The sequence below is a fragment of the Agaricus bisporus genome, assembly GCF_000300575.1.
Source record: "Agaricus bisporus var. bisporus H97 unplaced genomic scaffold AGABI2scaffold_6, whole genome shotgun sequence".
Classification (NCBI taxonomy): domain Eukaryota; kingdom Fungi; phylum Basidiomycota; class Agaricomycetes; order Agaricales; family Agaricaceae; genus Agaricus; species Agaricus bisporus.
The window spans coordinates 1221240-1238784 of record NW_006267369.1 but is presented as its reverse complement, the minus strand read 5'-3'; the positions used below and the strand labels follow the sequence as shown (position 1 = coordinate 1238784).

Genomic DNA, 17545 nt, shown 5'->3' with positions numbered 1-17545 from the left:
TTTAATACTGCTCGGGTTAGATTGCTATCTGCTACCTCTCATCCTCTCTTTGTCTCCCATAAAGCACACCGTTCACTCCCATTTATACTACGAAACCTGGGTCAACGATCGAGCCAGATCACGCCTGAGCGTAGAACTCTATCAACCACTGGTACCATGAATAATAAATCAGAGTCCGAGTGGAGGGCTATTCTCTCCCCCGAGCAGGTAACTTCTTTTTCATCAAAAGTTCTTCAGTTCCTTTGAAGTGATCCTTGGCATTTCTTAGTTCAGGGTCTTGAGAGGAAAGGGAACTGAACGTCCTGGGACCGGCGAATATAACAAATTCAGTAAAGAAGGAACGTATGGTTGTGCAGGATGTGGAACGCCATTGTATACCAGTTCGACGAAATTTGATGTAAGGATGATACCTCCCATTAAAATGATTTCGTTCTGAATGCTTCTTAGAGCGGTTGTGGATGGCCAGCTTTCTTTGACGGTGGATACTTCTTTCCTTCAACCCCGTTCTCTATTACTAATCACTGAAATTGAAAGCTATCCCTGGTGCTGTGACTCGTCATGAAGACAGTACGCTTGGAATGCGTAGGATTGAGATTACTTGTACTGCTTGTGGTGGTCATTTGGGACATGTGTTTAAAGGCGAAGGATTCGGTACCCCGAGTAAGTTTGATAATCTTTTGCTCTCTTGTGGGGTTCTAATTTGGTTTTTTTTTCTTGTAGCGGATGAAAGACATTGTGTTAATTCCGTTTCGTTGAAGTTTGATGAGGGGAAGGGTCAATAGATTGGTGACTTTTTTTTATATGTAATTTAGAGGGATGGTAACTTGGAAGCGAAATCTGATTATGATGATGATGATCTTATCGTCCGACTGGAGGTATTAAATCAAGCGTCGGATGGTGTTAGATGTGCAAGTAAAAAAAGCTAGAGGCACCCAGTAAATTGATATAGAATACTAATGCTCCTTCCATCCTTTCGCACTTTTTAAGCATCGGCGTAAGAGTGGACACAAATGATCAATTCGGTCCTTTTTCCAGATCTATCGATCTCTTTTCTTTTTCACCACCCTCCACAGCCTTTTCTCGTATCTCGACAGAAGCTGTATCAAGTGGAAGCTTACTCGTAAGACTGTCCTTCGCCTCCATCGTCAAAGGCTTCGATGCCACGACCCGTCGCATCGACATCTCATCGGCTTTTTTCTCTTCGATTCCTTTTTCTGCGTTCGAGCCTTGATTTTCAGCTTCGAGAGTGCTGGAGGGACTGGCGAGGAGTGATGGAAGTGTTGAAGGTTCGGTGATGATGTCTGTGGTGGTTGCCTCGGTGTCTTCAATTATTCCTGCCATTGCGCGACGTCTGCGTGCACGTGGGTTTAAGATGGCGGCAGAGATTAGAACGACAGAGTTCATGACCTTCATTCACATGTATGATTAGTATTTTTCGTCCATTAAAAAAAATGAAACACTTACTATCACAAGAGTATAACTCGCAGCCGCTAAACCATCAAATTCCTTAGCAAACACTAACGAGAGATCATTCAACAATCCTCCAAGCATATCTACCGAAAGAAACAAATAAGAAATCCCTTTGACTTCTTTGCGTTTGTAGATTTCCCAATATTGAGGAAGGAGACCAGATCCGATACCGACGACAGAGAGAACACCGAAGAGTTGAGCAGGTGCGGTGATACCACGTTCGTAAGCTGGTCTGGATACGAATACGAGAAGGACTTCGAGTGCTCCGACTAGAATCATGGTGCCCACGATGAGGAGAACAGTCATGCGTTTTTTGTTTTGACGGCTTGGACTGTAGTATAGGCACTGTGTGATGAATGTGAATTCAAACGCTTCTTGTTATGGGAAATGGACAAACATACCTGACCCCAGTTTGTAAGAGCGAGAAAGCCAAAAAGCTGAGGTTGGACTTGGAGAGGTATATTCAGGTGTTGCAATATTGCATAAACACCTAAAAATGCGGATGATGTTCCCCATATTAACCTATCGAATGAAGAACATCAGGACCGATCAGTATAGAAGGAAAATGGGGAAGATAAAACTCGAGAGACGAACATCAACCAAGGAGAAAGACCATCAGTTTTTTTTTCCCTGAAGATCTTCCAGACTTGTGGTATAAGTTGACCGGTCCAGCAAATCGTACCTTGCAGAAAAATCGGTTTTAAGCGCCGTTGATGAATAGATTCTGAAATTTCATTTATGACTTACCCATTGTTCCGAGTACATTTTCTGCCACTGCATTTGGTTTCATAGTTGTTGTATTTTAATAACCAATTATACACAATAAATTTTTTGAGGGTCGAGCTCGGTCAGAGGTGGTGCCGATAGGTAATTCCTAACTCATCAAATAGGACACAAGATAGAATGAGAATAAGGGAATAGAACCGACATGCCTAGTATGACTGGCTTGCACTGTTTGCAATCGGATAGAAACGTTGGATGTGGAGGTGAGTCCGAAAGGTGATCAAGGAATGGAGATGGAATGGACACAGGAGATACTCCGTACTTTAGTCAACGCGAACACTATTTATATATGTCAGTTCCGGATTTCGGCAACAAATCCGGCGGCTCTTGGATTTAGGGCCTATTAATAGACCATAGCCAGCGTTTACACCTATATTGTGAGTAGTAAGTATGTCTGGCTTTACTTTACAATCTCGCAGGCATCTCGCGCAAAGTAGGCACCCTGCAAAATTTGATTAGGTAGCTTAGACTGTTGTGTTTGTACGCCCTTGACGCCTCGAGGCTTGAACCAACTGCTTGATTCAAAAATGGTGTGGAGAGATATATCGCCTCTCCCATAGTCGAGTCTCCATAATTGATAATATATAGGCTGTTCTCCTAGCGAACAATAGGTTTCGCATCGCCAGATTCAAAAAGCTCCAAGAACCAAGGTTAGAAAAAGAATGATACAAAAATGAGGTCATCAAAAATTACGATGCCACACTTGGGAAATCATGTTCTTAAGTTCTCTAGTCACGGAAAATACTTCCGTAGTACAAAGCAGTACTAGCTGATGTGACTGAGAGGATCATGGGTACAGGACCTTTAGTGACTCTAGGCAGAGAAGAGATCAAGAGGAGAGCAGATGCAACTATTGAACCGTATTCATTCTCGGACAGTGCAAGAAGCTTATAACGGACTCACCGAGTGCACCCTCCAACCCGCCAGTAGCGCCTCTACGAATTGTGTCTGCGCTCCAGAGGTAAAGCAAACCCACTCTGACAGAATGATAAGCGAAGTCTGAGTTCAGGTGAGGATTTTCAGCTTACCCAACACCAGCAACCATCGAGGGTATTGATCCCCTCCTGACGAATCCACTTATACCACCAGTAATGCAGAGACCACTCATAATGTATGCAGGGTACGCAGACTAGTGGAGGAATGTGTCATCTCAGCTCTTTGAGAATCCAATAGAAACTTACCATTTTGTTAAACGGAGAAGAAAGGAGGTCTGAAGTGAGTCTTAAATAGATTCACGGCACAGCCACATACATGTTTCTGAGCTTTGAACTTGGTTGTAGTTGGAATTTGTCAAAGCTTCATCGGTGAATTCAGATAACGAATGATTCATTGGTCAACGCGAATATTTCATCGGCAGATCAGTCCCGTGAAGTTCTAACAAGGTTCTCTAGAGTTTACTCGGTGAGGTCTAACGTGGGATGCATGACTTTCAATCAGAATAAGCATATTCATCTCATTCAGTAATGTTTAAGCAACAGTTGTGTACAGTAATTGATACAAATTCATTTAATCTCGGAAAGCATCTATTCTTCACCCAACGGTGATACGCCTCGGAGCCTGATCCGGAGTACTCTTCGGGAAGGTCACAGTCAATACACCGTTTTCCATGTGAGCTTTGATATCATCGTCCTTATAAACCCATGAGAATGTGCCGCGGGCGGGGAGGAAAAAGCACATACCTTGATTCCCTGAGGGAGCTGAAGAGTCCTGGAGTACTTCCCAGAGCGACGTTCGCGGATGGCGTAGCCATGCTCTTCATGCTCATCGGAAGACTTGGTTTCAGCGGTGACGGTGAGTCTGCCATTATGGGCGTCAAGAGTTACATCATCCTTCTTAACGCCCGGCAACTCGAAGAATGCAGTGACAATGTTTTTCTCTGCGTCTTCGTGAAGATCCATCCTAGAAAATGATTAAGATAAGATCTGGAAGAAATGTGATTCACATACCTTGGCTTGAAAGGTCGAGGGGCACCCTCGCCAGACGCTCGTTGGAGCTCACGGCTTCCAGTATCTCCAGCCCACTGGGAACGAGGGGCCAAGACGTCAGTGATAAGGCGGTCGATATCGTAGAACGGTTCGTAGAAGAAAGTAGACATTGTAAGTGGTTTGGGGGTGTCTCCTCAAACATCCCTGTCTTATATCCTCAGAGCTGTATGGAGCGACGTGGCGCGAGGCGGAGACGACATGTCATACATAGGCTCACGTCTATGATCTATCTGAAAAGTTCCAGTATCGAGTAGAAAGGGAACACCCATAGATCGCTGTCCACCGTTCTAGAAAGTTCTCCACTAGACATTGAAAACCGTGCCGGGCAGAGGGAGAGTTATTTTTAGTTGAGATCATTCCTCACCTTTGGCACGAACACGTGATGCATTGCTTCAGACGCGCAGCGCGTCGACGCATCAACAACGGCCAAATCGATGGCGGCTATACTGGAAACGCCGTCGCGGATATGGCGCCGCATACAAGCAGGGGAGGGACAAGACATGCCTTCACTGCCAGAAGTCCCCGCATTCGAAGACTCGGCCGACGTAGACCCCAGCAGCAGCCGGCTCCTGCCACAAGAGAGCGACGATACCACCGATGAGGAAGACCTGCTACGAAGCGTATCATCTACACGGCATTCAACACCAGCAGCCTCACAGTATGCTTCCACGATCAGGCCGTTTGGAAGCGCCAATTCCACTCCTCGTTTTCCTGGTTCGTTTGGATCTCGCAAGTCGTTTGTTGCATCTCCCGGCCTTGGACTCAGAGCTAGTCCTCGTGATAATCTCGGCATCAACAAAAGATCACCACTTTCACGTATTGAACTTGCGGTGGATGCAGATGATGATGACGAAATTTCGGGACATGACCTGGGACAGGAAAGCAAATCGAGCGTTCCAGATGTTTACTTACCTCCACCGGATGACGAGGACGAGGAAGATAATTCTATCACTGACGCGTTGCAATCTATCAGCCGTACTAGTTCGCCGGCCCCCTTTGCGGCTGATGCTTCCGAAGAGGACGAGTTGCCCAACGAATACAATGACTATCCTGTCAGTGTAAAATCTGAAGTCAATGTATGTTTCCAGTCTCTCTTTGTGTGCACCTCTGTCCTCTTTAATTCTTAGTGTATTTCAATTAGCGTTCTCCGTTCGATAGATATCAGAATGTCGCCATCCGTCGAGCTATGAACCGAACACGTACTCCCTCGCTCACTCATACTTTATCCTCACAATCAACCTCACCCACAAATTCTACACCCCATAGCAATCACTCAGTCTCTCTCGTTCGATCGCATACTGCCTCTCCATCCCTCGCTACACGTGTGCCACTCCCTCGCTCCAGAACCAATTCACCTATGGTGAAAGAAGAGTCTTCACCCGACCAAAGTAGCATATCAAATCGGGATGCATCCGGCGCGGAGTCTATGGATGTAACGGATGTTCACAGCTCCTCTCCTATGCGAGTTAGTCGGTCCCAGGATTCTGTGCCAGAAGAACTGGAAGGAAGTTCCAATAATAGTCGTTCTGCTGAAGAAAGGGAGCCAACTTTCTCTTCCGATGGCGGGCCTACGCCTTACTCCGTTAGGTCCGGACGTGAGCCTGTTTCTTCCCCTGGATCGTTAGCGTTCACTCCCACTCCCGCATTTCCTCGTCCAAGAGCCCGTTTTCAATTGCCTTCTGCCCCAAAAGATGTAATTCCCAGTACACCTGTCCAAGATTTCGATGAAACCAGTGAACATCAGGGCGATGAAATAATCACTCCTCATACTCGCCGGCGTTCGTTTCTGCTGTCCGTTATTAATTCAACTGCACGTCCCCGCATCAAGAAGGGGACGCCTCATCCCCGTTTCTTTGCAACGCCTGGAATGGCCAGCATCGTCGAGTCTACTCCGGGTCCATCTAAAGGCGCAATACTTGGAGAAGGTGTCAGCTTTAGCACAGTTCTCGCTGGCGTCACTCCTCGACCTCCTATCGCTACGGGACGCCGGAATTCGCATCCTTTAGCACAAGCATACGCCCCCTCACCCGCTGCTTCCGAAACTGGAACCCCTGCGGCATACGAGAATGACGATCGCATGTCCATGGTCTCGACTACGTCGTCTCAGGATCTCACGACTAACCGTCGTGCCAATGCATCATTCGACCCCGCCATGGGTTTTGGGGTAGGCGCCACTGGGCATGGCGTCGGAAGATTCAATGCCGGGAAACTCAACAATTATTTGCATACACTTAATCGGAGGCTACAAGAAGAGAACGAGGTTTTGTTGGAACGTCTTAAAACGCTTGAGGAAAAGCAAGAGCTTTTGGCTTCCCCCGATGCGTCCGGATCGTCTCGTCGACTTAGCAGAGGAAGTGCCGAAAGTCGCCGACTTAGCGCGGGGACAAGTCTGAATGATGTCAAAGAAGACCCGACAGCCGAAGTATGGCTGGAAGAAAAGGCAGAACTGGAAGGTGTGATCGAGTCATATAAGGATGAGGTCGCGAATTTCATGGCGGAGAAAGAAGATATTGAGAATGCTCTAGAAAATGAGAAGCACGAGCGAGAGAGGGACAAGGAGAGGTGGAAAGAGAGGATGGCTGAGGTCGAGGCCGGCGTATCTGAGCTCGTTGGTCAATTAGAGATGAAGGTAGAGGCTGCTGAGAAACAGGCTCGCGAGGTCGCCGTAGAGTCTGAGGAAAGGTTGAAGGAGGTTATGTACGAGGTTGAAGACTTACATGCGCAGCTAAATTCCGTCAATGGCCGTGCCGAAAAGGCTGAGCAAGCGCTTGAAAGTGGCAAGGACTTGGGAGGAGCGCTGAACGAGGCGAATGAAAAATTGGTTCACTTGGCTTCAGAATTGAGGGCTGCAAATAACCATATTCGAGACCTGGAAAAGGACGCCAAAGACACAGACACGCATATTCACGACTTGGAATCGCTTAACAAGAAGGATCAGGAACTCATTGCCACCTTTGAGAACGAGGTTGAAACTGTGACGGAACAACTTGAAGCTGAACGCGCCCGTGTGCGAGAGCTGGAAGAGCGAATCAAGAACTCAGGAGAGGAGCTGCAGGAATTAAAAACATATGCTGAGCAACTTGAAGACAACGCGGAAACTGTAGTCGGACGGCTGGAAACTCTGGAGTTTGATATTGCTGAGAAACAGAAAACCATACAGAAACTCCATGCCGACGAGAGAGAGTCCAAGCAACAGATCTTACAGTTGGAAGATGAATGCGCTAAAGCACAAGAGGTCAACGCACAGATGGAGGAAGCTTTGGAGGAAGCTGAGAAGAAGATGTTCCAGGAAGGGGAAGAAATAGACGGCCTCAAATCCGAGATTGCTGCGCTCGAACGCGAGAAGCATCGAGTCATGGTCAATGCCTCCCAAAGCGTATCCCGGAGCCTGGAGCCTTCTGGCCCAACAGAAGAGGATCTTGAGGCTCTTGAAATGGAACTCGACAGCGCTCATAAAGAGATTACGCGCCTGACAAGCTTATTGGCTCAATCTCCAGCTCGCAAAGCAATGGAGAAGGCAAAAGAAACAAGGATCGAGCTCTTGGAAAAAGAGAGGGAGGAATTATTGGAAAGAAACAAGGCGCTAAGGTTGACGATGAACGAAATGGCGACTCCTCACAAGATCATGAACACAAGTGGCATCTCACCTATCCATCGACAGGTTCTGTCCATGTCTCTGCGTGCTCCTCGTACTCCCGGACCACCTTTGCGTGATGTAGGTACCTATTCTTTATCAACAATCATCCATGCTAATATCTTGATTTAGCTCTCCTGGCTAAACGGTACCATAAATGACCCCACGGTTAGTCCTTTGGTCGCCGAAATTGGCCGACTTCAACGAGAACTTGATCGTGCCAATGAGAACATTGACGACAAAATCGATAAACTTGAAGATGCGGGTCTCGGTGTTGTTGGGCTCACACGAAAACTTGAGGACGCACGCGCCGAGATCGCAAGTTTGGAAGATGAAATTACGCGACTTCGTAGAACAGAAGAGAGAAGAACCAGACGAATGGACCGAATGCGTTGTAGGAAATGTAAGAGTAAGGTCGATGCTCGTCAAATTTTGGAAGAGGATGAAAGGTGAATCTTTCCAATCATCCCATCTTTAAGCACCTACTTACTAGGACTTTCAAGTGTCCTTGATGCTTCAAGGGACTACGACATATCTGAGTCGCCTGTGGCTTCAAACAGGACAGCCGAAGTTCTTCGCCAAGACCTGCAGGCAGTCAATGAGGAACTTGCTGAACTCAAAACGTTGTGGAAGGAAGAAAAGAAAACTTTTGTCAGCGAGAAGGCCATTCTACGGGACGCAGCAAATCGTTTGAATGCTCAAGTCAAAGAAGAGGCTAGGCGTTTAGCGGAAACTGAGAGGAAGGGTGAGAAGAAGAGGCTTACAGTTGAGAATGTGAGTGCGTGTGTTGCTTAAAATAAACTTTCTTTTGACTATCCTCAGGAGCTGGAGAGTGCCCGTAATGCTATCCAGGAGCTCGAAGGAGAGCTGAAGTCGGAACGTTCACGCCTGAGGAAATTAAATTCCCAACAGAATCACACGCGAAGAGATAAGGATGACCTATTGAATCAACTAAAGAGAACCGAATCTGCAAGTTGCTGCTGTTTTTCGCTATCTTACCCAAACTAAATGGTTGTAGGATATGGAAGACATCCGGAACCAGCTTAATAAATTCAAGCAAGAAAACAACGAGCTTGAGAAGGAACTTCGAGAAAATGCAACAGCGGAACAGAAGGCGAGATTGTTGCAGAAGAGGGTTGCAGAAAATCAGAAGACCATCGAGAGTTTACGTCAAGAACGAGCTAATCTTTCCAACGATTTCAAGGACCTCCAACGCCGTTATTCCGAGACCTCAGAGGTTGGTTGCAACACGCTCTTCCGCCAGGTGAACTGCTGACATTGGCCCACTAGCGCGCTGATCGGCTGAGGAAGGAGTATACAACGTCTTCTAAGGGCCACGAGCACCGTCGCGATCAGCTTGACGTGTGCCTGCTTGAGATAGAAGACCTCAAGCGAGCATTGAAGAACCAAAATAGTAAAGTCTTACAATTCGAAGAAGAGAAGGAAAAAATCATGGCAGAAAAGAAAGACGTCACGAAAGCCATAAGTGTCCTAGAAGCCGACCTCAGACGAGTGAGGAGGGATGCAGAGACATTCGGTCGTGATTTGAGAAAGCTGAGAACGGAAAAAGAGACAGCGGAAACAAAACACAAGGACGAGATCACACGGCTGCAGAGGTCGAAGAAACAAGCGCAAACGCAGCTCAGGTTGGTGAACGAAGAACTCAATTGGCACAAAGAGCAAACGGCCACCACGAAGGATTTCAATCGAGCTTATGCTGCGTAGGTACCGATTTGCTAGAAAGGCAGCTCAATAGCCTAACATCAGGAAATAGGAATGAAAATCAGCTGTCGGCAGTGAAATTACAGCACAACAAGGAATGCAAGGGATTAATTGTTCAGATACGCTACCTGAAAGCCAAATTCACGCGAGAAGCCTTGTTCCGTGACCACTTAGGCTACCAGAAACAGTATCTTCTGACCATACTATCCCAGTTTGAAAAAAGGTGCGTGCATCGTTATTTGATCTCACGATTTGAGCTAAAGCATGGTACAGCGAGCAAAGAATACTCGTATCTATATCTCGAATAGGCTATCCTGTACCGTCGTCCAAAGCGAAGAAGTTTAACAAGTTCAAAACCGTCGCTTGTTTGGCTATTTTCATCTCGAGAGCTCAGTAAGCACTATCTATTCTTTGATAGCACTGCAGAAACTTATCGGGTTTTATAGACGAGCAAGTGCTGCTTGGAAAGAACTCAGTAGATCCAAACAAGAAGTAGTGGCGGCACTCGGAGATATGCATCGCCGACGTGCGATAGCTTCTACCTCATGACCTTTATAATCATATTCTATCGTTTTTCGCCTCGAGCTTCCTGTAAGTTAGGTGTCGTGCTTTACAACCCTCGGTCATCGATTCGATCAACATGTCTGTATATTAGTCACTACTCAAATGATCCTTAATCTCTCTTAATGTATCAAAATGAAGCACTGATTGATGTACGATTCACTCAGTTCGATTTACTTCGACGCATAGATAGTGAAAACCACTGGGATTAAATGTTGTGACTTATGGTCACTACTACTTATCGTCCAAAATGAAGTGTATCAGAGTCAAACTGACTGACACTTTCTGTCGTCAGCGATGTCGGGCTTCTCATGGCCAGCAGAGATCCGACGTGGACTTGATGCGGACATAATTCTGGGAAAACTGACAGGCGGGTGCGACCCTTTTCCTGAAAATAGCAATCACTTGAGCCATGTGCACATTCTGACCTTCACAGTCAAGACATATCATTTACCCCTAATTTGAGTGCCAGGGGGTTTGCAATGGATACAGGAGATGGTGTCTCTCGGACAAGTACTCTTCGTTCTCGACCAACGTTTACGCCCCTTGGACCGAGGACTCCCCACAGGCAAGACCAACCACTGCAACGTTCTTCCTCCGTCCTGCGGAGTTTAAGCCCTTCGTCGCCAGCATTCTCAACTGCCTCCCCGTCAGCCTCAGAAACTCGCATTCTCCCAACTCTCCCCGAGGATTTCCAAGAGGACCAAGCACCCCTTTCTCAAAGCTCAGACACACTCCCACCCGCTTATAGCGCCCTACCAGAGCCCGCAGCCCCGGGGCCTTCACGATCTCCTTCCCCACCTTTACACATACCTCCGCCTCCACGAATGAGGTTCGAATCCGAGCAACTCGAGTGGAAAGCGCTTCCCTTGGAAGCTGCACTATGTAAGTATCATCTTTGCCGGAACACATTGTGGCGACGCCTTTGATATCTTTTGACAGGGACATTCAGTTCCACAGAGCTACAGCAGATTGTGTCGCGCGCCATCCGGTCATCCGCCCGCGAATCTTTCATCCGACTTTTGACAATGGAGAACGTCGATCAAGTTTTACCTGCTGAGCTCGAAAGGTTAGAGAAGCTGAAATCTTCATTGCAATCAAAGTACAGGTTTCTAGTACATCGTCGAACGATGGTGTTGCAGGCCTTGATAACAAGTGTCCAAATCCCGGCGTTCAGGGACAAGGGAAAACAAGATATTTTGGATAGCGTTTCGAAACTCGCAATGCAACTATCCGAAACTACGTCTGAATGTGATCGTGTATTGGAGGAACTCTTGAAAATATCCGACCGGACGGCTCAGATCAATCGAATGTTGGATAATCATTGGGCTAGCGCTCTCGCCATTGCAATACGAAAGGCGAGTGACGCTCATCTTTGAAGTTCCGGCACTACTCAACTTGATGCTACAGCTCAATAATAGCTACAGTCGCCGGACGACAGATCTCCGACAAACAAAGGAACGAATTACTCAACTCGAATGTGAGCTAGAAGAAGCGTGGAATGAAGCAGAGAAACTGGCGAAGGAAATGGACGATTATGAAGCGGAACTAGGGTCAAGCGACGAAGCTGTCATTGAGACTGCTGAAGTTGTATCTGTACCAATCACGCCCACGTCTCCAAAACCACAAAGTGGGACATTGCTCAATATCGAGCCAACCGTACCTCGAACTCCATTATCTCCTCGCTTTTCAGAACCTATGGGAGACATACCAGCGGATGTTAATGGTCAAGAGGACCAGCAGGACAGCGTTAGCATCCGTAGCGTGAAGAGCACGAGAAGCGTGAAAAGCACAAAGAGTGCTGCTAGTTTCCGAAGCACACGGAGTGAACTCACCCGCAGCATGTCTGTGTCCGCAGCGAGGATGCGAAGTTTGAGAACCTCTCGTGGAAGCCTCCGCCTCCCTAACCTGCATTCCCGTAAACCAAGCGCCTCCAAAACGCCTGCGGATGTTCAACCCCCGGTTCCCGACATTCCGTTGCATTTCAATTCACCATCTTTCGATTTCGCTGCAGCCAATGCATCATCCATCCTTTTGCATGGAGACTCGCGAGTTCAATCACCTGCCGTATGCCAACGGACATTAATGGATGAAGACGACTGTTCAGCTGCTCCGCCTTTGAATCGCACTCGGGCAAACATTGACGATATCATCCTGAACGATAGTCTGATAGAAGAAGTTCCCCGTTCGCCGGAACGGAAGAATGCTTCTCTTGACGACATAAGACTCATACGCAAAGCCAAGTCCAGAGGTTAGTTTCCAAGAACTTGAAAAGCCACAAATATATGCTTACATTTTGTCCTCATAGGGTCTACAGGTGCATCCCCAATTGGCCCCTCGCCCTCTATATGGAAAAACGTTGATACCCCCAAAACCCCTGCGGAACGCGTTGAATCGCTCATGAGACACAGCACCAAAGCTACACCATACCAAAAAATCAAGACTTTAACTAAGCGATATTCACTCCCCTTTCCTTTATTGACATCAGCCAAATCCGTCGCTGCACGTCGCGCTTCCGACCGATCTTGATCGACACCGTCGATCGGTCTAATTTTAGTTTGTGCCTATGCTTTCGTTCTTTGTTATTATACAGTAATTGGACCTTTTGTTTCTTATCCTGTTGTCTAGCTCGCTGTTACTTAGATACCCAGCTTTTTTTAACCGTACTACGGGGTATCGATTGTAAAATAGTTTTAGTTATATATCGTTTACACTGTCGCTTCCGAGCATTTAATCAATGTCGGTAGATGAGCGTCTGGAAATGTCCAGACAGCGGTGGTGGGTATTTATATATTTAATCAAAAACGTTTGCTCAAGCCGATCATGATAGCTTCTCTTTTCCCCGCTTCACCAGCAATAGTTTTACTGAGAACAATGAAATTAATGTCAATCACAATATAATGTCACCCCGGACCCTTTTTTACCAGGAAGAGGTCAGAGGTAGACCACTATGAACGTGAAGACCTCTATAAGATATTCAGGTTTGGAAACGGGGTCACAAATATGGTATTATAATCTTCAACCCACAAATTTCCAATTGACGGTGGTCCTATAGCTACTACTACTATCAAACAAATGGGAAAGGCGATAAATTCTGAATCTGCGATGCATTGTTCTGGGCTCAGCGACATTGAACAAGATACAACCCGAAAAAAAAAACACCCAATGAGTCTGACACGATTACAAACAGTTGCTATCCTACACCGAAGATATATACCCATCAATACACCATGAAACAGTATGAAAATCGTGAGTCCCATATCAATAATTCATCCCTAGTCATCCTCTCCGATAGTGTGCAGCGGTATATCTCTAACAGGTGTCCGTTCCTCGGCTAGAGGCACGCGATCATACCACATTCCTTGGGACATGTCTGCGTTTTCAGCGGTTTTAGTGGGTGCATTACGTCCCGAAGCGGTAGATAGATGGATAAGATAGACGATGAGCGTGTACATAAAGAAAGCCAGGCTGCAACACGAGTTATATGCGGGACTATGGCTTGTGAAAATGGATGTAAACATACCTGAAGATGATTAAAATATACGTGACATGATCCATTCCATTGTCATGGACAAATTGAAGTTCCTCGTCCGTCGCTGACATGAAGAGCAACCTATAAGATTCCGTTTACGATCTAGTTTCTAACCTGTGATATAAGCGCACGAGCTATTTACCCTGAGGAGACCAAAAGCTGTCGAAAAATTATTAGAGTCAGGTCCTATAAGTACGAGACGGATGTACTCACGAAAGGTGGGAGATGTCTAAACGCGCGGAAACCAGCGCTAGTGGTTCCATTGTCTCTTGGCGACGTATGCAGGCTTCCGCCAATAGTACGGTCACTGTTGCTGTCATCATCCACATCATTAGGCACCGACGTTGGAGAAAAGTAACAAATTTCAATAATGCGTGTCAAACCCGCAAGCATCAATGTACGCCCAAACATCGAGTGCACCTGATGACAACGAGAATTTTAAAATCAAGGAAAACATAGGAAAACGGAAACGAACTTTAGATGAGATAGCAAGGGCCTGGGCATGATCCGACATAGCCCATCCGGTCAAAATGATACTAAAATGAAATGTTACACTCAGGACCTGTACCTGACCAAAATAACTGTAGTCTCACATAATAGCCGGAACCACATTTCGCTACACTGGATGTCAGAAACAAAACATGAAGTGTTGACTCGTTCATGGCTTACCTGGTTATTTCGTGACAACCAGATACCAAGGATACCACCACACCACCCTAAGTCGAAACATCCATCAGCCGGTTTGTTATGTGCCATTAAGTGAATATCCAAAATTTACACAAAACGCCTAAAATTCTTCGCAACCAAATCAATTTAGCGTTAAGGGCAGGTGAAGCAGAGCTTACGTGTGTTGCATATCTTTGACGGACCATTCACCTCCATGATGTTCGGTAAAGGTATTCACTTTTACAATAGATGATTAGTGGTCGCCAACGAGATGACTAAAAGTTTTTCATACCGATGCCCTATGGAAATGCAAGGTTTTAATTCAAGTATGTGACAGGTGAGAGAGATCATGAACATACCCAGAGTGTAATAATCCTGGACAGGCGAATTAGCAACAGTTGAAATCAGGAGAGAAATACCCACAATGAATCCCAGAATTCTGGGCTTCTTCCAGACCGGCGGACCCATGCCTCACCAACAAGCAAGATAATGGACATGATGACAGCATATGCGATGAAGCCACTGCCCATGATGTAGTGCGCTAAGCATTGACCTAAATACGAGCGTAAGCTCAACCAATAGTGTTGCAAGAAAATCATTATCTCACCAAGATGTCCACCCCTACAATAGCCGCGGAAAGTAACGGCGCCAAAAAGCATCTGTACCCATCCAAGTATGGGATACAACTTTCCGAGAATTCCGTGGGCAAAGACAACATATGGTCGGATACTTCGTTCGTGGATATGAAGTTTGAGATAGATGCCAATAAACAGTTGGGCAATGATGGGAATGAATAGGATGGACGCAAATGTGCCGTGAATTGAGGGAAGGAATTGCCGGCCCTTGTGTGCATGACCCAAAAAGAAACCGGCAATCGAAAGAGCAAATCCGGTTGACTAATCGACTATCAATACCGAAAAAGGGACGAAAACAACGAGTTCACCTGTAATGGAACGTGCCAGCGACTACGCGTCAGGCCAAGCACCATTCCGATGGGAAATATGATTCCCCAGACAGCAGCCTGCAGGAACATATGTATCCACAAGATGGCATCGACGGGTGCATTTGCCTCATCCTCTGAGAGTTCGTCATGATGCTCGTGAGCTGCAACCAACACGATTGCAATGCTCAGCACCACTGCCGCTGGGCCTAGACGCATCTTGATGAATGGGAGAGACGGGACTCAGACGACCTTGAGACGACTCTCGAGTGCTTAGCACGTGACTCGTATGTCACTTTTTGCAAGTGATTTGAAAGTGCAAGTAACCGATATTGACCATGCCTGCAGCGCGGTTCGAGCCATCGAGTATCAAGAACAAAATTAAAAGGCAGGACGTTTTCAGGAAGGGAAAAAAGGCGAGAACACAGGCCAAACTACAGAAGCGTCTTGCGCAGGCCAAGCTCGAGGCCAATGATCCTGCTCAAAAAAAGGTGAGTTTGCGTACAAAACTCATCGGAGACTAGTACTCAAATAAGTTTCAAGAAACGCTTGACAGAGCATGTACCAAAAACCCTTGACAACACTCGTGAATTCGACCCCTCCATCATCAATCATGATTCAAATGAAGACTCGACGCAGGATGAAATTGCCGCAGACATCGCTACAGATCCTTTTGCTTCCTATTTCACAACTGATGATCCAACAACCCCACCCAAAATTCTCATAACTACATCACCAAAAGCTTCCAAGGCGACGTATAATTTCTGCGACGAGCTGGTTGGCGTATTTCCTGGAGCGGAATTCATTCGTAGGAAGAAAGGAAAAGGCTTCGAGATTGGATGGATAGCGGCTTGGACAGCAAATCGAGGCTATAAACACTTATGTGTGGTTAATGAAGATCACAAGAAACCCAGTGCGCCTCCTGAGGATTATTGTATTTTGCTCCGCTGACTGAACGCCCCAGATGCGATAACTCTAGTGTATCTTCCTCACGGGCCAACAGCATACTTCAAGTTGACCTCTGTAGAGTTGACGAAACAGATTTATGTTAGTATTGGTGACCCGGTGGATCGATATTTTGCTGATCTTCTGCCGTTTAGGGTCACGCGAGAGCAACTGCCCATAATCCTGAGCTCATCCTCAACGGTTTTACCACGCGCCTGGGCCACGGTATAGGCCGGATGTTTCAGACGACGTTTCCGCCTGTTCCTGAATTTCAAGGCAGGCAAGTGGTCACACTGCACAACCAAAGGGATTTTCTCTTTTTCCGAAGGCACAGGTAAAAACTTAAATTACCGAATGTGTTACTTGACACTGACAATGATGTAGATATGCATTCAGATCTACGGAGAAAGTCGCCCTGCAGGAAATTGGACCTCGATTTACTCTGAAACTCAGATGGCTGAAGAAAAACGTACCCGCTGTCCAAAATTTCGGTGAAGATCCCAAACCCTTGACCTTTGACACAGACGACGATCCATTTGAACAGTCTGACGAGGTTCAACCAGAGCAACAAAACGTACAGACTGCTGATATGGAAGAAGAAGAGGGCGAGGGCGAGTCTTCCGCAGCCTTGCCACAATCACTTAATATCGTGCCGCCAAAACAAGATGAATACATATGGCAATGGAAGGTGCGCTTCTTCATCTATACCGCCTATGCAGGTATTGAGGACCCATTGCAAACAGCCGGAACTCGAAACTACACGCCGAACATTTTTCTTATGATCCCTGCCTACATCTGTCTTTTTTTCTTCTTCTGTATTCATACCTTTCTGTGCCACCGACTTCGGGCAGTAATGGGAGGCCTATACTACTTCTGAGTCACCTGCCGGGCCTCCGAACCCAAAGTCAAACCCCATAAGCCAGCTCCGAGCCAACCACCACGAGCAGCTTGTGAATCAAATTCAGAACAAACGCCCAAACCTCGGTACTGCGCCGAAAGTTGGTACGGTGCCGTATCCGCCTGCCGGATTTCCTAAATCCAACAGTATATCCTATGGAAGTTCAAAGGCGTGTATTCAAGATAGCTTCCGGGTTTCATCCCAATGACGAAACATTGGGAAGTTTGAGGCAATCTGGTAACCTTGGAGGGTTCAAAAAGGATACTGATTACTATCATTACTATCTGCATCATAGCTTTAACTTGTCACCAGACTGAAGAGGAGTCTGAGGAGTTTCGCCTCAGTTGCCGCATGTTTGAGTTTATGTCGCTGCTTGCCCTTCCATCTGAGCCTAAGTTTTTCCGTTTTC

General features: G+C 46.6%; 8 protein-coding genes across 8 annotated transcripts; 4 read left to right on the top strand and 4 right to left on the bottom strand.

Moving 5' to 3' along the window:
- Window positions 1–6: 6 nt before the first annotated feature.
- AGABI2DRAFT_222961 (hypothetical protein) lies at window positions 7–859 on the top strand. The gene is made up of 5 exons (XM_006461864.1): window positions 7–207; window positions 269–397; window positions 448–478; window positions 535–660; window positions 721–859. The coding sequence occupies exons 1-5, from the start codon at window positions 157–159 to the stop codon at window positions 780–782; spliced, it is 399 nt and encodes a 132-aa protein (XP_006461927.1). The 5' UTR covers window positions 7–156; the 3' UTR covers window positions 783–859.
- A 155-nt stretch (window positions 860–1014) lies between these two features.
- On the bottom strand, window positions 1015–2260 carry AGABI2DRAFT_205959 (hypothetical protein; the record flags this gene model as incomplete). Its single annotated transcript, XM_006461863.1, has 5 exons — window positions 1015–1407; window positions 1465–1815; window positions 1872–1992; window positions 2065–2152; window positions 2218–2260. 5 exons carry the CDS (start codon window positions 2258–2260, stop codon window positions 1015–1017), a joined length of 996 nt encoding a protein of 331 aa, XP_006461926.1.
- A 677-nt stretch (window positions 2261–2937) lies between these two features.
- AGABI2DRAFT_193283 (hypothetical protein) lies at window positions 2938–3527 on the bottom strand. The gene is made up of 5 exons (XM_006461862.1): window positions 3505–3527; window positions 3435–3463; window positions 3282–3382; window positions 3157–3230; window positions 2938–3103 (listed from the first exon to the last, which is right to left on the bottom strand). The coding sequence occupies exons 2-5, from the start codon at window positions 3435–3437 to the stop codon at window positions 2982–2984; spliced, it is 300 nt and encodes a 99-aa protein (XP_006461925.1). The 5' UTR covers window positions 3438–3463; window positions 3505–3527; the 3' UTR covers window positions 2938–2981.
- Window positions 3528–3687: 160 nt separating this feature from the next.
- Window positions 3688–4562, bottom strand: AGABI2DRAFT_205955 (hypothetical protein). The gene is made up of 3 exons (XM_006461861.1): window positions 4200–4562; window positions 3933–4152; window positions 3688–3882 (listed from the first exon to the last, which is right to left on the bottom strand). The coding sequence occupies exons 1-3, from the start codon at window positions 4346–4348 to the stop codon at window positions 3784–3786; spliced, it is 468 nt and encodes a 155-aa protein (XP_006461924.1). The 5' UTR covers window positions 4349–4562; the 3' UTR covers window positions 3688–3783.
- A 148-nt stretch (window positions 4563–4710) lies between these two features.
- On the top strand, window positions 4711–10299 carry AGABI2DRAFT_222948 (hypothetical protein). Its single transcript, XM_006461860.1, has 10 exons — window positions 4711–5314; window positions 5380–7953; window positions 8005–8321; window positions 8376–8646; window positions 8695–8845; window positions 8901–9109; window positions 9163–9593; window positions 9647–9817; window positions 9868–9987; window positions 10041–10299. Exons 1-10 carry the CDS (start codon window positions 4739–4741, stop codon window positions 10141–10143), a joined length of 4923 nt encoding a protein of 1640 aa, XP_006461923.1. The 5' UTR covers window positions 4711–4738; the 3' UTR covers window positions 10144–10299.
- Window positions 10300–10568: 269 nt separating this feature from the next.
- Window positions 10569–12932, top strand: AGABI2DRAFT_186007 (hypothetical protein). The gene is made up of 4 exons (XM_006461859.1): window positions 10569–11040; window positions 11098–11513; window positions 11566–12406; window positions 12473–12932. Exons 1-4 carry the CDS (start codon window positions 10638–10640, stop codon window positions 12682–12684), a joined length of 1872 nt encoding a protein of 623 aa, XP_006461922.1. The 5' UTR covers window positions 10569–10637; the 3' UTR covers window positions 12685–12932.
- Window positions 12933–13296: 364 nt separating this feature from the next.
- Window positions 13297–15517, bottom strand: AGABI2DRAFT_222945 (hypothetical protein). The gene is made up of 14 exons (XM_006461858.1): window positions 15297–15517; window positions 14961–15249; window positions 14777–14906; window positions 14713–14728; window positions 14646–14652; window positions 14533–14590; window positions 14466–14482; window positions 14357–14403; window positions 14281–14303; window positions 14163–14223; window positions 13901–14107; window positions 13830–13846; window positions 13679–13768; window positions 13297–13623 (listed from the first exon to the last, which is right to left on the bottom strand). Exons 1-14 carry the CDS (start codon window positions 15510–15512, stop codon window positions 13431–13433), a joined length of 1371 nt encoding a protein of 456 aa, XP_006461921.1. The 5' UTR covers window positions 15513–15517; the 3' UTR covers window positions 13297–13430.
- Window positions 15518–15628: 111 nt separating this feature from the next.
- AGABI2DRAFT_222942 (hypothetical protein) lies at window positions 15629–17131 on the top strand. Its single transcript, XM_006461857.1, has 6 exons — window positions 15629–15784; window positions 15837–16206; window positions 16258–16340; window positions 16394–16572; window positions 16623–16926; window positions 16982–17131. The coding sequence occupies exons 1-6, from the start codon at window positions 15632–15634 to the stop codon at window positions 17018–17020; spliced, it is 1128 nt and encodes a 375-aa protein (XP_006461920.1). The 5' UTR covers window positions 15629–15631; the 3' UTR covers window positions 17021–17131.
- The last annotated feature ends 414 nt before the right edge of the window (window positions 17132–17545 follow it).